The 20467-nt window shown below is 40.8% G+C and overlaps 1 protein-coding gene across 11 annotated transcripts in view; it reads left to right on the top strand.

The window, feature by feature from the left end:
* The window catches only part of chd9 (chromodomain helicase DNA binding protein 9), a 279147-nt gene that overhangs the window by 136282 nt on the left and 122398 nt on the right, over positions 1-20467 (top strand). For 3 of the 11 annotated variants that reach the window (XM_063066874.1, XM_063066873.1, XM_063066870.1), the window contains exon 1: positions 19460-19842. The exons of 7 other annotated variants lie outside the window; for them this stretch is intronic. In XM_063066874.1, coding sequence (XP_062922944.1) covers positions 19813-19842 — 30 coding nt within the window. In that variant the 5' untranslated portion in view covers positions 19460-19812. Of the gene's footprint in view, positions 1-19459; positions 19843-20041; positions 20195-20467 lie in introns of those variants that run through there. One more of the 11 variants, XM_063066871.1, reaches the window with a different exon arrangement.

Raw genomic sequence — 20467 nt, 5'->3', positions numbered from 1 at the left:
ATGGGAGGCCAGATGACATCTGTAGAGAAACCTTAGATCAGAGCACTTTTTTGGTTAAAGTTAAAGTCTGTCCCGAGCCTTGTGGCCCATCAGGCTGGTGCTTGTGCCGGTTTCTGCACTTTTCTGGTAGGGCCTGAATTTTCATTGTGGAGACAACTTTGTTCACATTCATGTTGCTGATTAAACGTGCACCTTTATGGTTTGTCTGTTATATTCATCTTTCTGTTGGTTCCCATACTTTTGTACCCATTTCCCATTTGTCTTCACCTTCACTTGATTCATTTATTCAATTTGTGGAATACTTTTCAACTATGTATTTATTAAATAATGGGGTGGGCAGAGATGGCATAGATTTAGGGTCCTGGAGTGTTCAGTGCTTGTAACCTTGGTTCTAATTTATAAGCTGATCCAGGTTGATGATTACTATTAGTATAAGCTTCCTATATCACCAGACAGAACTAATAAATGCCATCAACAGAATAATGCATAATTTGTTAGCAGGAGCATGAAGAGAATGATTACAGTTATGTTAATGCTGTGCAAAACCGACTGTCAAATTCAGAATCCATTGTATTCTGGCCTGGTTGCCTGCTTCAAACTTTGCCTCCAGAGGAAGACTTGCATATAGGGGATGCAAGAAAGCAGGAAGTCTTAAATGCCCTTCAGAGTACTTTTGAAGTGTTGTTGTTGTCGTCCTCTTGCGGGAAAGATGATTGACAGATAGTGAACTGCAAGTCCCCACAAACGGCAGTGTTGTTATAACAATGTAATCTGTACAGTTAAGGACTGAAAACTGACCAGACCAGATCAGTGCAGTAACACTCGCACCTGTTACCAGAAAGCACCGGGTAATCTTTTACATCCACCTGAAAAGGTAAACTGGGCCCCTGTTTGAGATTAGCGTTGTAAAGACTATAAGCAACACCCAAGGTGCTGGAGGATCTCAGCAGGTCAGGCAGCTGTCTTGGAGGCAAATGGACATTCTGTGTTACTGGTTAAGACCCTTCATCTGGACTAAAAGATAGAGGTGAGATAGCCAGTAGGAAAAGTTGAAGGCAAGGGGTGGACCAAGAGCTTAACAAAGGATTGGTGGATCTGTGTGAGGTTGGGTGATAGACAAGTGGTGGAAGGGGGAAGTGGAAATAGTGACAGAAGTTGGGAGGCTGAAGATGATGGAATCTGATTTCAGAGGAAAGTGGAGTGTAGAATAAAGGAAGGGAAATGGGGAGACCAGATGGGAATAGTGGGAAAGGGGAACCAATGGGAGGAGTGTGTAGGTGATAGAGTGGCTGGCAGAGGGGAGTGTAACCAGTTGATGGAAGAACTGGGTAGATTAAGCAAGAACATCTCTGGAGGGAAATGAAGGATGGGTGTTACTGCTGAGACCCTTTACCTAGACTGGGAGATGGGGGGGAATAGCACTAGTTCAGTGTACGGGTGGCATTTGAGGGTTAGCCTCTGTTCAGGTGTTCATGTATCTGGACTGGGACTTGATCTAAGCCTTTAAACTCAGTCAAGGATCCTTCCATCAAATCCACAGTGGCACAACCATGGACCAGCAGGGAGCACTGCAGATGGAGGCTTAAGAAGATGCAGACTTTAAGGCCAACATGGAGTGTTAAATGTGCTTGGCCTGACACAGCCTCTCCAAAGTGAGCCCAGCAGAGTTAAATCTGGAGTTTTCCTATTTTTGCATCACTGATGTGGAACCTCCTCAGCACAGCACAAACACATCAGTGTGTATTAGCTCCAGAGGTTTACTTGTGCTGTAACATGAAACAAGCTAGGGGAACCCGGTATGTCAGACAGTATTTATGGAGGCGAATGGGCAGTGACGTTTTGGATCAAGACACTTCACCTGGACTGAAAGACCAGTATGAAAAGGCAGAGGGAAGAGCTGGCAGGCGATGGATTGGGTGGATCTAGGTGATGGACAATTAAGGGACAGGGAAATATGGGCTAGCGTCAGAAGCTGGGAGGTGATTGGTGGAAATGACAATGGCCCGAAGGTGATGGTATCTGATTGAGGAAGGTAGAGCATGGAATGAAAGAGGTGGAGAGGTGAACCAGTGGTAGGAGTTCTGTGGGTGACAGGCAGATGGAGGAGAGGAAAGAGGTATGTTGGTAGGTGGATGAGGAGATGAATAGTGACAGAGGGGGAGCAGTTAACAGGTGTGTTCCAACCAGCCGTGTTCACATCACTAGGTTGCAGACTGCCCAGGCAGAGTACAAAATACTGATGCTTTGTTTCTGCTGCCTTGACTTAGTTACAAATGTTATTTTATTGCTTCAGTGACAATTACAATTAAATTTAAGATGCGAACATTTAAGTTTTCTCAAGCAATGTTTTAAAAATAATATTTGGAGGCAGTTTCTATGTACAGCTGACCTTATTTTTAAGTGGGTGATTATGTTGGGAAAAGAGAAATGGGATTGACCAAATCCAGGGATTCCCAAGTGCTTGGGATATATCTCCTGGTCATTGTTAAAAACAGACCATACCAACTGTATGTCACTGTACCTCTTCCTAGAGATGCTGCCTAGCCTGCTGCGTTCAACAACAACTTTGATGAGTGTTGCTTGAATTTCCAGCATCTGCAGAATTCCTCATGTTTGCATACCGACCCTGTGTTTTTCAGCAAAGAAACTGGACTGAGATAATGGCTTTACATTGATGGCATGGGTATCTATTCCTTGTATCCACCAATAAGTACACTTAGATACTTCTTGACATCAGGTTTTTGAACCTGTGACTAAAGTATTTGATCCAATTTGTTTTCAACTATTGATTGACCTGCAGTAATAAAATGGCACTAGATCTTTGTTGGTTTGAGCCAACTGAAACCCGCAGTTATGTTCCAGTACCCATCCACATTATTTTATACAAATGAAAACACAGGAATATCATGCATTAAAACGATTTGAGCCAGATATATACGGCACAAAATGAAAGATGGCCTTATTTTGATTTATCTTTTATCTATTGGTGTTGGCTGCCATCCTATCTCAGGTGTGTTTTCACTGAACTAACACACATTTCGCTGTGAGGCCTGATTAAGTCCTCCCTATTTATTTGAGTATTCTAGGAAAATGAGCATGAAAATGAGAATTGGGTGACTTCTTCGATCAAACGTGATTGCACTGCAAATACTGATACTTGTAAACCATCAAATGTTTTGGGAAGTTGATAATATTCATGGATTGGAATATGCTTCAGAAATGGGAACAATGAGGGGAGCTGGTGGAAGATAAAGTGGAGACGAGGAGAGTTCTACAGTAGGAACTGTGTGGCTCTTACAGTGCTTAATTTTGAGTGGTTTGAGCTGCAGATGTTAAGGGGCTCACAGAAAGAGGGTTCCAAGTATTCTCTCCTTACCTAGACCACAATCAGTGCTGCCTGGGTGAATGTCTGTGCAATAGAGAATTCTGCTAGTTTGTACCTCTGACACATTGAGACCCACTTGAGATGGAGAACTTTTTTTTAAGTAAAATAATCTCACTTAGATAAATTTTCTTTTGAGATTGTCCAGCATTCTGGTTAAAAGTAAGATAATTTGATTTTTTTTTAATGGAAGTGATGTTTTAGAAGAGAAGAATTATCGTAATTTTCCAGATAAGAGTCCGTGCTTCAAGAAAGTAAAAGAAATTAGTCATAAATTCATAAATAGTTTTTATTAATCTACAGTTGGTTACAGGGTGCCAGTTAACTCCTACACATAAATCATTGAAACCTCAGATGAGGTGACTTGGAGACATTTGTATGTCACAGTAGCCAAAGGGCAGCAGAATTGGTTCAAGTTTCAAAATCTTTGAAGATATCGCTCTGATTGGTCTGTAATTAATAGCACACTGAAACTAACACCTGCTTTTAATTTGCTGAGGAACTGAAACAACTTCCTGCAGAGTAAAGAGGTGATTTGCATTTTAACAGTTTGCTTTTAAAGCATGTGGCAGTATTTGGGCTTCTGAGGTACAAATTTTGCCTTTGTTTCTGCAATTTAACCCTCCATATGATACCAAATGAAATGTTTCAGAAATGCAATCTCCTGCTTAAATGTTGTTTTGAGCTGCTTGCTTACAGATGGAGCCTAACTTGTTTTCTGGGTCCACTAAAGAATGTAGATCCTCTTCCAGTTCTGGCATTGTTCCTACTACTGTCCTATTTCTGTCCCAACACAGATTTTAGTATTGTTCACAGGTTGGACCAACTTGATTTTAATTCCTGTATCCAGATCATTATTTATTCTCGGCAGAGAGCCACTGCTCATATTTGCTCATAATTTCAACATTCAGGATGAGATTTTGTCTAAGAGGGTAGATAGATGTTAATGGATTATGATAATAGGACAGGTAGATGTGATTAGAGTATTGACTCATGTAGGATAAGTACCAACACAGAAATGGCTTGCTGTAATTTTAGTGTATGCCATACAGATCTTCTTAACCAATTTATTCCTTGATTTACTGTAATCTGGACATGGTCAATCATTTATTTTTTTCCCTCACACACTGAGAAAAGGGATACCAGATTGCAGTGTAATTATTGTTTATGATTTTCAATTGTTTGTTGATCCCTGATTGGCACCATTAACTCAACTCTGTGTTCAACTCTACCAGCAAGGCAAACAGTTAACCATTTTAAAAAAAATAAAGGGAAGTTACAGTTTAATCTGGATGTGTTTGCACTTCACACAAGCGAGATCTATTACTATATCTGAAAAACCTATTCACTCATAATGGCAAAACAGTGTGTTAATTTTGAGGTTTGTTACCACCAATTTTCATGCATCCTTTATCCAGTGAATTGCTGATGGTTCTGCCCATTCTCTTGAAAAGGTATTTAGTTACAGCCACCCAGGGGAAGAGGCATCAGATCAGACTCAGGATTAGTATCACTGGCATATGTTGTGAAATTTGTTAACTTTACAGCAGCAGTAATCCATGATAAGTAAGTATAGAGGAAAAAAACTGAATTACAATAAATTTATACATGCCTATTAAGTAGTTAAGTTTAAAAAAAAAGGTAGTGCAAAAAGTGTGAGGTAGTATTCATGAGTTCATGGTTTAGAAATCGGATGGCAGAGGGGAAGAAGCTGTTCGTGAATCACTGAGTGTGTGCCTACAGGCTTCTGTACCTCCTTCCTGACAGTAACAGTGTCAAGAGGGCATTCTTCCAACCCTCCCCCACCTTCTTTCTTCAGTCCTGACGAAGGGTTCCGGCCCAAAACATCGACTCATCATTTCCACTGATGCTGCCCGACCTGCTGAGTTCCTCCAGCGTATTGTGAGTGTTGCTTTGATCCCAGCATCTGCAGATTATTTTGTGTTCAAGATGGCAGGTACTGGTCAGTGAGGGTCCTTCATGATGGACGTCGCCTTATTGAGGCACTGCTCCTTGAGGATGTCTTGGAGGTGGTGTGGGAGAGAACAGAGACCAGGCGGACTTGCTGGAATCCGTAGTGGGTTGGGAGCTGGGTCTTCCCATCAGTGCTAGTCTCCTGTCTTTGCTCCCAGAAGACAAATTGGATTGATTTCGCCTGCGGCTGCAGGAGATGAGATACTGCTGCATGCTTGTTCTTGCAGAAATGTGGCTGCAGGACAACATCCCACATACCATCATTCTTCAAGCCATGCCACTCTGAGACTTGTATCAATGTTATTTTATATGACTGTATGTGCTATCATAACTATGTGCTCTGTGCAATGCACTGTGTGTGCTAGTATGTACTGTGTTTTGCACCTTTGCTGCAGAGGAGCGTGGTTCCATTTAGCTATGTACCTGTGTATGGTTGAATGACAATTAAACTTGAACTCTTCTCCAGCATTGCAGAGGGAAATCGCTCAGTTCATTACAACTGTAATTTTGGTGCCTGAAGTAAATATTACTGGATCAAAAGGATGGAACAATCTGCAACAATTCCTCTCAGCTGATTCTTCTCTTTCATTTTCTAGTATATTCTATATAGTATGATAGCCTTGAGCTGGAAGATGGTCTTTTTCAGATAGTTATGATATGTATAATGCCATGTTTATCTTGCTGGGTTTTTTTGGAATGTTTTTTATATGGGAAATAAAAACCCGTTTCCGACCTTCACAGGATTTTTCTTGGTATTAGAGATTTCTTTCTTGGATTCTGTTTAAAATTATGATACTAGGTTAGGAAACAGGATTTTCAGTTGATGGTACTTCAGTCTGTGAATTGGAAGGTCATCAGGGCAAAAATTTCAAGTTCAATTTAAAGTTTATTGTCATCTGACTGTGTATATATACAACTAAACAAAACAACAATCCTCCAGAGGATGGTACAGTTAATCGTTAGGTCGAAGGATCACAGTGGATTTTTTTTTAACTTGAGGGATGGTGGGGAGCGGGTGGTAAGGTCATAAATGCTTACTGTGTTGAGAAAATGTCTGAATGAGCACTTAATGTGCTCTAACAGTATGGCTGTAAGTTGGGAAATGGGATTTGTCTGAGTAAGTGTTTTTTAGGTTACACAAACACAATGTCAAATGGCTACTTTTTAATACCATGAATTAGTGTGATTTCATGACTCGAGTCCCAGTGTCGATACTTGACCATTTAAGGTGGACAGCACGGTGGAGTGTGTTGTGAGTGCTGCACTTCAGATTCTTGACACTTGAGGGGATAAAAGATTTCCACTTGTAGGTAGGAATGTAGAGTTCAGATACCAGTTCTCTTATCAAATGACAAAGCAGGATGGAAGGCCGAGTGGCCTAGTCCTGCTTCCAGTTTCCATGTTCATAGGTAAATCAAGATCCTGTCTGCTCTCTGAGGCAGGTGCAAAAGATCCAATGGAATTATTTTGAAGAAGAGGAGGAGTTGTGCATTTACAATATTTATTCCTTGTTCAACACTATTTTAAACAGTTATTCTGGACATATTTTCTGCACTTTATATATTAGAGCAGTGACTACACTTTAAAAAGTACTACTTTGGTGATAAAATGCTCTGGTACATGCTGAGGTCATGAAATTTGCTTTTTATTCTGAAGTTTGAGTTACTGAACCAGTACAGTGTTGACACTACTTCGGTCACATAAATGTTCAGAATTTGGAGGCCACTTTAGGCATATTGGTATCTCGTTGGAGCAGAGAGGTACAATGGGAGAAAACCAGGTGGTTACAGAGATTGCACAGTAGGTAGTGCCCACGTCTCACAGCTCCAGCTGCCTCAGTATAATCCTGACTTTAAATGTTATTTGCATGCAGTCTACATGTTCTCCCTGTGACCCCCTGGGATTCCCTCAGGTGGATGGTTTTCTCCCACATTCCAAAAACAAGATGGTTGGTACGTCATTCAGCCACTGTTATTGACCCCTCTATAGATGAATGGTAGGAAAGGTGAAGTTCATATGAGAGAAAATAGGTTGCATGGAAATCTGGAGAATGGGATTGATCAGAGAATTGCATGGTTTTAGGAGCCAAAGGGTTGCTTGAAATTATAGAATGCGATAGCTTGAAGAGCTGGCACAGACTTGATGGGAAAAGTATGAGAAAGCTATGAATGAATTGGTCAAATATAGATTGTACTATCTCATCAGTTATTGACCTTTACATCTGATTCTGATTGGCAAATAGCGCAAATGAGGCATTACTAAAATAGTTTGGAAAGCTGGTGGTGAGTTTGCTTCCTTGTAATCATTGTCAGCTTCACTTCCCTAAACTGAAACAGAAATGCTGAAAGAACTCGGCCTGTCAAGTGGCATCTATGAAGCGAGTAAACAGACAATCCTTTCGGTCGGCAACCCTTCCCTAGTTCTCGTTCCATCAGTACTGCCCGGCTTTCAGAGTTCTTCCAGCACTGCAGTCTGATTTGTTTTCCATCTTTTTTCTTCAGAACTTTTATCTTCCCCGGTGTAACGCTATAATTTGGCTTAGCAGGATCCAAGGGAATCCATGATTTCCTCTCTGTATTGGTATTTTAGTGCAGGTATTTTAGTGCACCAATGTGGATGTTCTGATGTTTGCCTTCAAAACAAGTGTTCAAGAAGCACCCCATGTAATTTGTTAGTCGACCAATTCTGAGAAGTCATTACGTATTTGAATTCTACTAGAAGTTTTACAATATTTATCTGAAAGTAAAAGATCTGCTTTTAGCTTTTAAGTGTACTTGTATTAAAATGCATTTCAAAGATTAAGGTATGGAATTACTTCAGGTTTCTTTGTTGTGTAGTTTTAGGCAGACAGAAGCCTGTTGCTGGTGAATGTGTCAATGGCATACATGAGTAATTATCCCTGCTTTGGCAACCTCTGCATCTTAGTGGCACTTAGCCACGCCAGGACCTACAATGAGTGCATTTCCCCAACTGCCTTTAATTAGAAATGAGTTGTTGTTCAAGGCCATTGTTAAAAATGAGATGTAATGGGAGAGAAGAACACGACGAAACAAACTCAGTGGCCACTTTATTAGGTACAAGAGTGAAACCCGGTGTGGTCCTCTGCTGCTGTCGCCCACTCACTTCAAGGTTCAGCGTGCTGTGCATTCGGAGGTGTTCTGCACACCATTGTTGTAACGTGTGGTTATTTCAGTTACTGTCACCTTGAGCGAGTCTGGTCATCTCCTCTGAGCTCTCTCATTAACAAGGCGTTTTCGCCCACAGAACCACCACTCACTTTTTTTTTTGTTTTTTGTACTGTTCTCTAACTGTTGTGTGGGAAAATCCCAGGAGATCAGCGGTTTCTGAAATACTCAAACCACCCCAGTTGGTACTAACAATCATTCCACACTTAAATCCCATTTCTTGCTTTGATATTTTGTCTGAACTACAACTGACCATGCATGTTTTTATGCATTGATTTGCTGCCACATGATTGGCTCATTATATATCTGCAATAACGAGCAGGTGTACAGGTGGTGTATCTTATAAAGTGACCATGGAGCATGGATTCAACAAGGTACAAGAAATAAAGTCCTTGGGTTTTAAGGGGTTAATGTGTGACAAGAAAACATTCCCCACGCCATTACACCACCACCACCGGCCTGATCTATTGACACAGGGCAGAAGGGATCCATGGATTGTTGTTGTTTATGCCAAATTCTGACCCTACCATCTGCATGTAGCCCCAGGAATCGAGATCTGTCAGACTAGGCGATGTTTTTCCAGTCTTCATCTGTCCAGTTTTGGTGAGCCCATGCCCACTGTAGCCTCATTTTCCTGTTTTTAGCTGACAGGAATGGAACCCGGTGTGGTCTTTTGCTGTTCTAGCCCATCTACTTCATGTTTGACATGTTGTGTGCTCAGAGATGCTCTTCTGCACACCACTGTTGTAAGACATGGTTATTTTAGTTACTGTCACCTTCCTGTCAGCTTGAACCAGTCTGGCCATTTTCCTCTGACCTCTCTCATTAACAAGGTGGTTTCACCCACAGAACTTCCATTCCCTGATGTATTTTTTTGGGGTTTTTTTTGCACCTTTCTCCTTAAACTATAGAGACTGTTGTGCCTGAAAATGCCAAGAATCAGCAGCTTCTGAGATGCTCAAACCACCCCATCTGGCACCAACAATCATTCCACAATCAAAGTCACTAGCATCACATTTCCTCGCCATTTTGATGTTTGATCTGAATAACAACTGAACCTCTTGACCATGCCTGCATGCTTTTATACATTGAGCTGCTATCGGATGATTGGCTGATTAGATATTTGTATTAATGAGCCTCTGTGTGTATATTCCATTCCTACCACCACTCTAGACCATATGAATGCTGAAGAGCTAAGAATATTGTCATAGTTGTCATGTTGGTCATTTCCTGGCTTGTTTTTTATTTTATTGATACTGAGCTAAATGGTTGAACTTCTTGATTGTTCATAAATTAATATGCGGTCTGTTCATTAGCATCAATAAACACTAAGTATGTCAGAGGAAATACCATGTCCAAGCAGAGTGAATACACCCATGAAAAAAAAACAACCTCTAAAGAAGTGTAGTTGCCACCAAAATCAAAAGAAATGAGATGGAAATGTTCTCTCACCGACATCTTGCTCTTGTCATGGACTATTTATTGAGCAGAGCCACTCAGTCAGAGAAGTGTGGCTATCAAGCAACCTGTACGTAGATCATTATTGCTACTGTCCTCATTCGTTTTCCCGGTGTGAGTTTTTGATCTATGAAATATCTAGCATTATAACAAATAATAGCATTATTTGTCTGGGCTATTGTAGAGTCAAAAAGTCAGAAGCAAGGCTTTTGGCTCACAGCTCACTATATCCAGGTATACTGATGCCATGTACCAGCTCTTGCGTTGTAGCCTTTAATTCTTGGAATTTCAAGCACTTGTCCCTGTACTTAAATTTTATCAATGTACTAATACATTCCAGATTCCAAATATGGAAAAAAACTTTTTCCTCTAACTTATAAATCTCTTCTGAATCCCCTCTGAATCTCTTACTCCGTAGACTAAACTCGTGCTCTTTAGTTTTAGATACCTTTGCAATGGGAAAAGTTTCCCATTGCTTGAGAGAAACCTGGTTACAAGGGGTATTATTAAAAATGCAAGCAGAGTCCAAAACAACTCAAATTTTTCAAAAGTTATTATTTACCATGCCAATATACATGTTTCTCCTTTGCAGGAATGTCTGACCTATAATTGGTCCAATCCGTTTAAGTTTGCAGACAAGATGACAAGTTCATGATGTGGAATGTTCTAGGTATTTCCTTGCCCAGCCTTAATGCTGTTGGTGCTCTAGTGTGTCAGTGTTAAAGTATTTGTAAAATGCATATTTATTGTGTAACACTCTAGTGGAATCACACAGTTGTCAGAACACTGTATGTGTCATATGCAATGCCAAAATAGAGAAAGGGAAGATCAAACCGTGGTCTTTCATATTTGGAAGGTGCTTATCGATCCAAAATAGAACTTTATCTCTTTCATTGGAGAGTGATCTATGAAAAATAAAGAAGTTTTTAAAGTTTTTTTTGTGAAAAAATACTGAGGTGAGGAGTTTCTTTAGCTAGAGGGTGGAGAGAGAGTCTGTGGAATTCTTTGCCACAGGCAGCTGTGGAGGCTGAGTCTTTATGTATATTTAAGGCAGAGGTTGATAGATTCTTGATTGGTCAGGGCTTGAAGGCATTTCTGTAAGTATATTATATTGATTTGGACTTTTTTTGTGTTGTCAGCGGATCAGCAAAAGATACACTAATTTGCTAAATTTGTTCAGGTACACTGATTTGAAATGACTTAAAATGTAACACTTTGGATACCTGTGAGAACTTTTTCTATCTGTACATTAGATAGTACTTTGCACTGGAAATTTTTTTACAGATCTGCAAAAACGATTACTGGTGAATTTTGTATTTTTCTTATAGCAAGGCCAAAAACTTCACTTGGTTATTGGCCTGAAACTTGCATATTTCTTAAAGAAGTCATAATTCATTACAGCAAATAATCAGTTTTCAATGACAGTGAATAATTAGTTTTCAGTGTTCTTCCGTGTACTATAAGTGTTCATTTTTATATAGGTGTGATCTTTATCTTTCCTAGTAGGGAAGGCAGAAGAGTATTTTTGCATTCAGATAGCCTACAAGATCATCATCATCATCATCACCATTGCGATGTGATTTTAAATTTTGAGAGAGGGGTCTGTCTCAAAAAGAAAAAAAATTGCAGATCATGAAAATCTGATATGTGAGTAGAAAATACTGAAATCATTCAGGTCAAGCAGCATTCTTGCTGAGAGAGACAGTTTTTTATGATCTGAAATGTTAATCTTATTTTTCTGTCTTCAGATGCTGCCTGACGTAAGTCACTCCCGTCTTTTCTGTTTTCATATAACCATACAACAATTACAGCACGGAAACAGGCCATCTCGGCCCTTCTAGTCTGTTCATGTCAGAGTGTATTATTGACTTGGTTTGCCTTGAAGCAGTGGGTCACATTAACCTGCACCAAATCCTGCTTGCTGTCATATCTGATCCAAATTGGCTGCTGACCATCTTAAATTCTCACCATTATTTGAATATTTCATTGGCATTTCTCCAATATTTTTCACTAAATTTCTCCAGCTGATGCCTTCTTCTAAGACAACGTGCACTCTCTGTCCTAGTCTTCTGCATCATTGTTCTATTGATTGCTTTTTGCTGCCTGGCCTCTTGAATTCCTTCCACTGTAGATTTTGCCTTTTCAATTTTCTTTGATCAAGCTTTTTGTTACTTGTCCTTACTTGTTCTCCTTTATCTGGTTCCACCTGTCTTCTTACTTATCAGATTCCAGCATCTGCAACAACTTCTTTCCACTTCTGTGTCTACCTGTTGCTCCCAATTGTCTCCCATTTTTTTCCTCATCTGCCTCTACCTGTCAACCATCATCCATTGAATCTTGATTCCACCCATCCCCCTTTCTCACTTGACACCATCTGCCCATCAGTCCCTCCTCGCCTCGTTCTGCTTAGTCTCTGGAGCTCCTGTCTTACCCTTCCTTCTCATCTCTTTGATGGGAGCTATCATTGTTCTGCACACCAACTCCTGATGCAGTCTCAGCGCGAAACATGAACTATTCCTTTGCCTCCACAAATGTTGCTTCAGCAGGTTTTTTTTGCTCCAAGTTTTGGCGTTTGCAGTCTTTTATGTCTCTGAAATTTCCCTATATAGGTCAGTATCAATTTCTGGTTGATAATGTTTGTGAGGTGTTTTGGGACATAAAGTTGTTTTGGAATCCTAAACTATATTACATTCCAGAAGGAGGCATTCAGCTCTTTTGTATCTGTGCACGTTGAAAAAGTGCTATCCACTCTCAGCCCATCTTCCAACATCGGGACTGTGTCCCCACAAATCGTGACTCTTAAAGGACATGTACAAATACTTTCTTAAAATGAAATCAGGGTTTCTGCTCCATATCTCCCATTCAGGCAGTTAGTGCCAGACCTTAGAGCAAATATTTCTCCACCTATTCCCTATACTCCTTGTACCTAAAGTCCTGCCAAAATGCATGTAGAATCAAATGCTTTGCTCTCCTTGACCCTCCTATTTACCTCAAACTATTCAATCAAGTCTAAAGGATAGAAACACAAAATGTTATTCATCCATTAACCAGAGAACTGGTGGGCTACAGTTTCAGACTTTTTAATGGATAGATTCCTTGAGCTACTAATGATTTTGCATCTGAGCTAGAATAACGGCTGACTATTTGCAGTATTTTTTGTAATTCTACTTCTGCACATTTTTCTTTGCTATCCGGACCCTGCAGTCCACCCAGCCCCATCAACCAGCACTCTGTTTTATGAATAGAGTGTGAAGTTTGAAACTGTCTGGGTGTAAACTGGCCTAAACAAACAGCAGGAGAAGGGGTGGAGTCTTTGGCAAGGACTTGGAGTTTTAGCAAGTCTGGAAAACTTTGGAATTCCTGATGTTAAATTGTGGGGAATCTGCCAATCACTGTCCTTGTTGTACAGTTACACCTGTCACCTGCAGAGGGCTGCAGCAAATCTTCATGCATTATGGTGCAGCTCATTTCTTCTGTATTTTCCTTTTTCTCTTTTGATCTCTAAACCCAATCTAGCAAATAATTACAGTCGCAAACGCGAGGAAATCTGCAGATGCTGGAAATTCAAGCAACACACACAAAATGCTGGTGGAACGTGGCAGGCCAGGCAGCGTCCATAGGAAGAAGCACAATCGAAGTTTCAGGCCGAGACCCTTCGTCAGGACTAACTGAAAGAAGAGATAGTAAGAGATTTGAGAGGGGGAGGGGGAGATCCAGAATGATAGGAGAAGACAGGAGGGGTAGGGATGAAGCTCAGAGCTGGAAAGTTGATTGGCAAAAGGGATACAAGGCTGGAGAAGGGAGAGGATCATGGGATGGGAGGCCTAGGGAGAAAGAAAGAGGGAGGGGAGTGCCAGAGGAGGATGGAGAGCAGGCAAAGAGTTATTGTGAGAGGGACAGAGAGAGAAAAAAAGGAAAAAAAAATAAATAAGGGATGGGATAAGAATGGGAGGAGGGGCATTAACGGATGTTAGAGAAGTTAGATGAAGCCACACTCAGGTTGGAGGAACAACACCTTATATCCTGTCTGTGTAGCCTCCAACCTGATGGCATCAACATTGACTTCTCTAACTTCCGTTAATGCTCCACCTCCCATTCTTACCCCATCCCTTTTTATTGTGATCTTCCATCCTTGGACTCACTTTACACCGCATGCTGTCGGAGCAGTGCTGCCAGGATAATCAAGGACACGACCCACCCAGCCAACACACTTTTCGTCCCTCTTCCCTCCGGGAGAAGGCTCAGGAGCTTGAAGACTCGTACGGCCAGATTTGGGAACAGCTTCTTTCCAACTGTGATGAGACTGCTGAACGGATCCTGACCTGGATCTGGGCCGTACCTTCCAAATATACGGACCTGCCTCTCGGTTATTTTGCACTACCTTACTTTCCCTTTTCTATTTTCTATTTATGATTTATAATTTAAATTTTTAATATTTACTATCAATTTGTACTCCAGGGAGCACGAAGAGCGGAATCAAATATCACTGTGATGATTGTACGCTCTAGTATCAATTGTTTGGCGACAATGAAGTATAAAGTATTGTTTTTTATTTTTTCCTTTTTTTCCTCTCTTTTCTCTCTCTATCCTTCTCAGAATTACTCCTTGCCTGCTCTCCATCTTCCTCTGGCGCTCCCCTCCCCCTTTCTTTCCCCCTTGGCCTCCCATCCCATGATCCTCTCCCTTCTCCAGCCTCGTATCCCTTTTGCCAATCAACTTTCCAGATCTTAGCTCCATCCCTCCCCCTCCTGTCTTCTCCTATCATTTTGGATCTCCCCCCCCCCCCCCACTTTCAAATCTCTTACTATCTCTTCTTTCAGTTAGTTCTGATGAAGGGTCTCGGCCCAAAACATTGACTGTACCTCTTCCTATAAATAATTACAGTTTTGTTTCCAGAAAGGTGAATGCTGCAAGAGCGTATTTATGAGAGTGCATTTGGTTTACTTTGCTAACATCTATGAGCAACTGGTAACAAACCAGTAATGTTAAAAGTCCGGAGTGGGCCACTGGAACATTATCCAGACAAGCAATTACTGCATTCTGTGGGGATTCAGAGAAAGGAAGAATATGATTTAGTTTTCAGCAATTCCAACATTTTTTTAATTTTGTGATTAAGGTATTTTGTCAGATTCCTATTTCTCAGTTACATAGTTCTTGTACCTTTTTCTTTCTCATTTGAATTTCATCTCAAAATACTTCCATTTTAATCCATATGTCTGGATCATCACCTGAGCTGTCTGGAAAGAATACTAAACAAATACAGCCTCTCTAAAATATCCTCAGCTTTAACCTTTTGGGGGAAGGAATTACGTTCTTACTTTTATAAGGAGAGTATTAAAAAATTGTCTTAAGCAATCAAATTCTAATACTGCTTTTTAAAATTATTTTTGTATTTGACTTTAGGTTTTAGAGTGCACAGTCACAAGCGACAACCTGTTGTAAGGTTAGGCAGTCATGTCCCTCAGGTGATTGAGCTGATATGGCTTTGCACTTGAGCAATGGTGCTGGTACATATTCTGCGCTCATGATATTCTGAGAATTGTTTAGAATGAGTCACTTGTAGTGTGTGTTATGTTTTGCAGGCTGCCAGACAAGGAGAGCTAGTCTTTAGCTGGCAGTTTGTTGTTGTTTGATCTCTTGGCATACTGATCTGGTTGTCGTGCTTTGTGAGAACTGAACATTGGTTCAAATGATTTATCTGCTGGAAACCTACTTGTGAACTATAGTCAGATGGTATTGGGACTTGAATCATAAGCATTCTCACATTTTAAGACTCTCTTTCCTTAATATCTTTTTCTCCTTTTCCCATAACTTGGATGTGCCACTTTCTTTTAACCACTTGATGCTAGGATCTTCGTTTAGCAGTGTGACCTTTATGTCCCTTTTTCCGTCCAGTTTCTTTTTCTTCTGCAATACAGAAGCAGGTTCTTTGGCCCATCTACTCTGTGCCAAGCTGTTACTCCGCCTAGTCCCATCGACCCACAGTCAAACCCACATCCAACACTTCCACTGGTGGCTCGTTCCACACTGGCACCACCCTCAGGTTCCCCTTTAGAATTTCACCTCTCACCCTTAACTTATGTACTCCAGTTTTAGTTTCACCCAACCTCAGTGGGGGTAAAACTTGCTTGCATTTACCCTATCTATACCTCTCATGGTTTTGTTTACCTCCATCAATTTTCACCTCGTTCTCCGACATTTCAGGGAATGAAGTCTTAACCTATCTAACCTTTCCCTATAACTCAGTCTTTCTCTGTAACTCAGTTCCTCAAGCCCCAGTAGCATCCTTGTAAATTTCTTCTGTACTCTTTCAATCTTACTGATACCTTTCCTGTAGGTAGGTGACCAAAACTGCCCACAATACTCTAAATTAGGCCTCATCAGCATCTTGCATAACTTCAATATAATATCTAACTCCAGTACTCAATACTTCGATTTATGAAGGCCAGTGTGCTAAAACTTCTCTTACGACCCATTCTACTTATGACGCCACTTTCAAGGAATTATGGATCTGTATTCCAAGATTCCTCTGTTCTATCACGCTCCTACCCCGGTTTGTCCTCTTAAGATGCAACACCTCACACTTGTCTGCATTAAATTCCATCTGCCATTTTCAGCCCATTTTTCCAGCTGATGAGGTCCTGCTGCAAGATTGATAGTCTTCCTGGCTACCCACTACACCCCAAATTTGCTGATCGAGTTTACATATTGTCATTCAGGTCGTTGATATAGATGACAAACAACAACAGACCCAACACCGATCCTTGCAACACACCATTTGTCACGACCTCCAGTCAGAGAGGCAACCATCTATAGTCACTCTCTGGGTTCTCCCGGAAGCCAATGTCTGATCTAATTTACTACCCCATTCTAAATGCCAAGTGGCTGAACCTTCTTGACTGGACTCTTATGAGGGACTTTGTCAAAGACCTTGCTGAAGTTCATGTTGACAACATCCACAGCCTTTCCGTCATCAAATTTCCTGGTAACTTCCTTGAAAAACTCTATAAGAATGGTTGTGCATGACCTCCCACTCAAGTAGCCATGTTGACTATTCCTAATCAGGCCCTGCCTATCCAAATACTTCTATATCTAGTCCCTTGGAATACCTTCTAATATTTTATCTAATGCTGGTGTCAGACTCACCAGCTTGTAATTTCCGGTTTATTCTTGGGAGTCTTTCTTGAATAATGGTTCAACATTAGCTATCCTCCAGTCCTCTAGCACCTCACCCAAGGCTAAAGATGTTTTAGATATCTCTGCTAGGGCCCCTGCAGATTTTGCACTAGCCTCTGACATAGTCTGATGGGACACCTTGCTAGGCTTGTGGATTTATTTTCCTCAAGACAGCAAGCACATCCTCTTCTGTAATATGGTCCATGACCTTGTTTTATTTTGCCTCAGTTCCCCAGACTCTGTGTCCATTTCCTGAGTAAATACAGATAAAAAACAAAAGCAATTCAAGATCTTCCTCCGTCTCTTTTGGTTCCACGTTTAGATGGCAAAGTTGATCTTCAGGGGGACCAATTTTGTTCCTTGTTCTACTTTTGCTTTAGATGTATCCTTGAGATTCTCCTTCACCATGTCTGCCTGAGCAGCTCATGCCTTCTTTTATCCCTCTTAATTTCCCTCTTAAGTGTTCTCTTGCATTTCTTATTCTCTTCAAGCACCTCATTCGTTGCTTGCTGCCAGTATCTGTGTACACCTCCTCCTCCTTAACCAGGGCCTCGGTATCATTCAAAAAACAAGATTCCTAAGCCTGTTAGCATTGCCTTTTATTCTAACCGGAACATACAAACTCTACTCTCAAAAGTTTACCTTTGAAGGCCTCCCACCTACCAAGCATTCTTTGCTAGAAACCAGCCAGTCACAATCTACGCTTGCCAGATCCTTTCTGATGCTGTCAAAATTGGCCTTTCTCCAATTGGAACTCTTTAACACAAGAATCAGTCCTATCCTTTCCCATAATTATCTTGAAATTAATGGAGTTGTGATCTCTAGATCAGAACTAGACAGAACTTCTGTCAGCTGCCCTGTCTCATTCTCTAACAGGAGTTCCACTATCACACTTTCTCTAATTGAAACCTTCCTGAACATATTTGATGAACTCTTATCGCATCCAGTACTTTTACAGTGCTGAAGCCCCAGTCAATATGTGGGAAGTTAAAATCGCCTACTATTTCAATCTTGTTTTTCATGCAAATGTTTGTTTTGCCGCTGCCTTCTCTCCCAGGAGATGCCAACGATCACAGTACCAATTCTGCACAGCTCATTCATCCACTCAGAGGCCTCCATATTTTGCATTAATCTTGACAATGAGACAATCTGTACAAGTGATTTGTGCTTGGAATCATTTGGTGACGATTAGCACTTGTTTCCCTCAGAGAATCTATGTGGACATAAAATGCACAAAAACCCTGTATTTTCCCATTTCTGCCCCAACCTCCTGACAGTCAGTCACAACTCTGGTACTGTGTGTGATTCGAATAACCTAACTTGTGACTTTTTTGCTCTGTAGACAGGAGAAACCACTTCTAAATTCTGTTCTTGCCTAGTCTAACTAAATAGTATCTTTCTCACCACATGTTCATAGCATGAAATAGACATGGGCTTTCCATTGTTTTTGTATTTCCTTAGCTGTCAGTTTTTGCTAAAACTAGGCAGCAGTCCTAACTTTTTAATATCTGTCACTTTTTACTGTTATGGATCTGTACTGTTGACAGGGCTGATGTTCAGCAAGATAAACTGAACTTAAAGAAAAAAAACTGAGCCAATGTTAAACAACATCCAATACATTACTTAATATTATATGTATCACTTTTTGTTCAAAACTAAACAGGGTATGTTTGAGGCGAATAACGTTGAGGAAAGGCTGGACAAGTATATGGGGGAGAAGGGAATACAGGATTACACTGACAGATTTAAGAGAGGAAGATGGAAGAACGCTCAGGAGGCGTATAAATTCCAGCATGGACTGCCTGGCCTGAACAGCCTGATGCCCTGTCACTTAACCTAATCACTGTCAAGCAAAATTTTATGACATCATTATATATTTTCTCTTAGATGAAGGTTTCTCCTGGTTTGCTATCTAAATTTAAGTGTTTCAAAAATAAAAATATGCAAAAGAAAAAATAATCAGTTAATTTTTCTGTCTGGCAGCTGATTTCATTGCTGGAGTTCTATTAAATTATATTTTCTTCCAGATATCTTGTTCTTTATCTCTGAATAGTCACCATAAAAATGAGAACAAGTATATGCTTACGGGAAAAACAATTGAGCCATTACGATAAGAAGCCTGAGATTCAGATGCAAGCGGTCCCTCTGATGGGGGGGGGGGCAGTGGAGGAGGGGGGAGGGGATACAGGTTGGAAGTGGGGGTTTAACATTAAAACCTAACAAAGTAACAATGGGCAGCACCATCTACTGGTCCAAGTGAGCGGAGCGTCGACAGTTATTGAACGACATTTCTATTCAAGCAGATGCATTTTCATGCTTTGGTGCATAATTTTACTTAGCTTTATTGGAGACGAGATTTACAAGCCTCTATTAATTAGATATTCACATGTTCTCATGTGCAAACTGGATCGTGTGCTGCACTACCTTGTCTGGATGTCCAGTGATTCTATGTTTGGCAATATTGACTCACAGGGAGGACAAATGCTGATAAAATCATAATGTGTTTTTGTGAAGCAAAGTGTGTACCTTTACTGCAGCACACTAAGTAGGGCATTTAGCAGTTTTCATTTCAATGCCTTCCTCAAGAGCAAAGCCGGAGGTGAAACAGCGGAGGGCTAGGCTTTGTTGAATGAAAAGATGGCTTCTGTGAGGAGGTCTAGAGGAAGGGTAAGTGAAAGACTGAATAAGTGGGAGGAGGGGTTTGGACTAAAGGCTAATGGGATTGCATAACCTTCTTTTCTACTGGCTGGTGACTGAGTCGCAATGCAACGCCATCTTAGCTGCTGCAGCTTTCTTTAGCCTTGTGTTATTTGTTAGCTCAGACCTAAAGGTGGCATTTGTTCACAATGTTTGAAAGCTGTTTGATTGCCTCTGCCTACCAGTGCTGCAGCGCTGCTGTTAGGCTGATGAAGCATGAGCAGAAATATTATCCAGTGGAGTGCACTGGCATTGGCCTGAAAATCTGTTTGGAAATGCCTGGTGGCAATTTACTTTGCTGTAGTCAGCAGCTCATTTCTGGGTGAGAAATACAGACATGCTAAGATATATCTTACTGCTGTATTTAAACGGGAAGCTATTCAGAATCCTGGAAGGGTGCAGTGGGTAAACGCGGTGTCCTTAACATATCTCAAAATTGCTGCAGTAACGATATAAACAGCTTGTTTGTTTAAACCTCTGAGAATAAGGCCATTGCTTTATGCCTATTTAGTAGGCAGACAGTGAGTGGAGTAAAAAAAATTGCAGTTATACTGGGGTATCAAACACATACATGTTTTAAAAGAGGTTCCTTTTA

The sequence above is a fragment of the Mobula hypostoma genome, chromosome 14, assembly GCF_963921235.1.
Source record: "Mobula hypostoma chromosome 14, sMobHyp1.1, whole genome shotgun sequence".
Classification (NCBI taxonomy): Eukaryota; Metazoa; Chordata; class Chondrichthyes; order Myliobatiformes; family Myliobatidae; genus Mobula; species Mobula hypostoma.
This window is presented reverse-complemented; position numbering and strand designations above follow the sequence as displayed.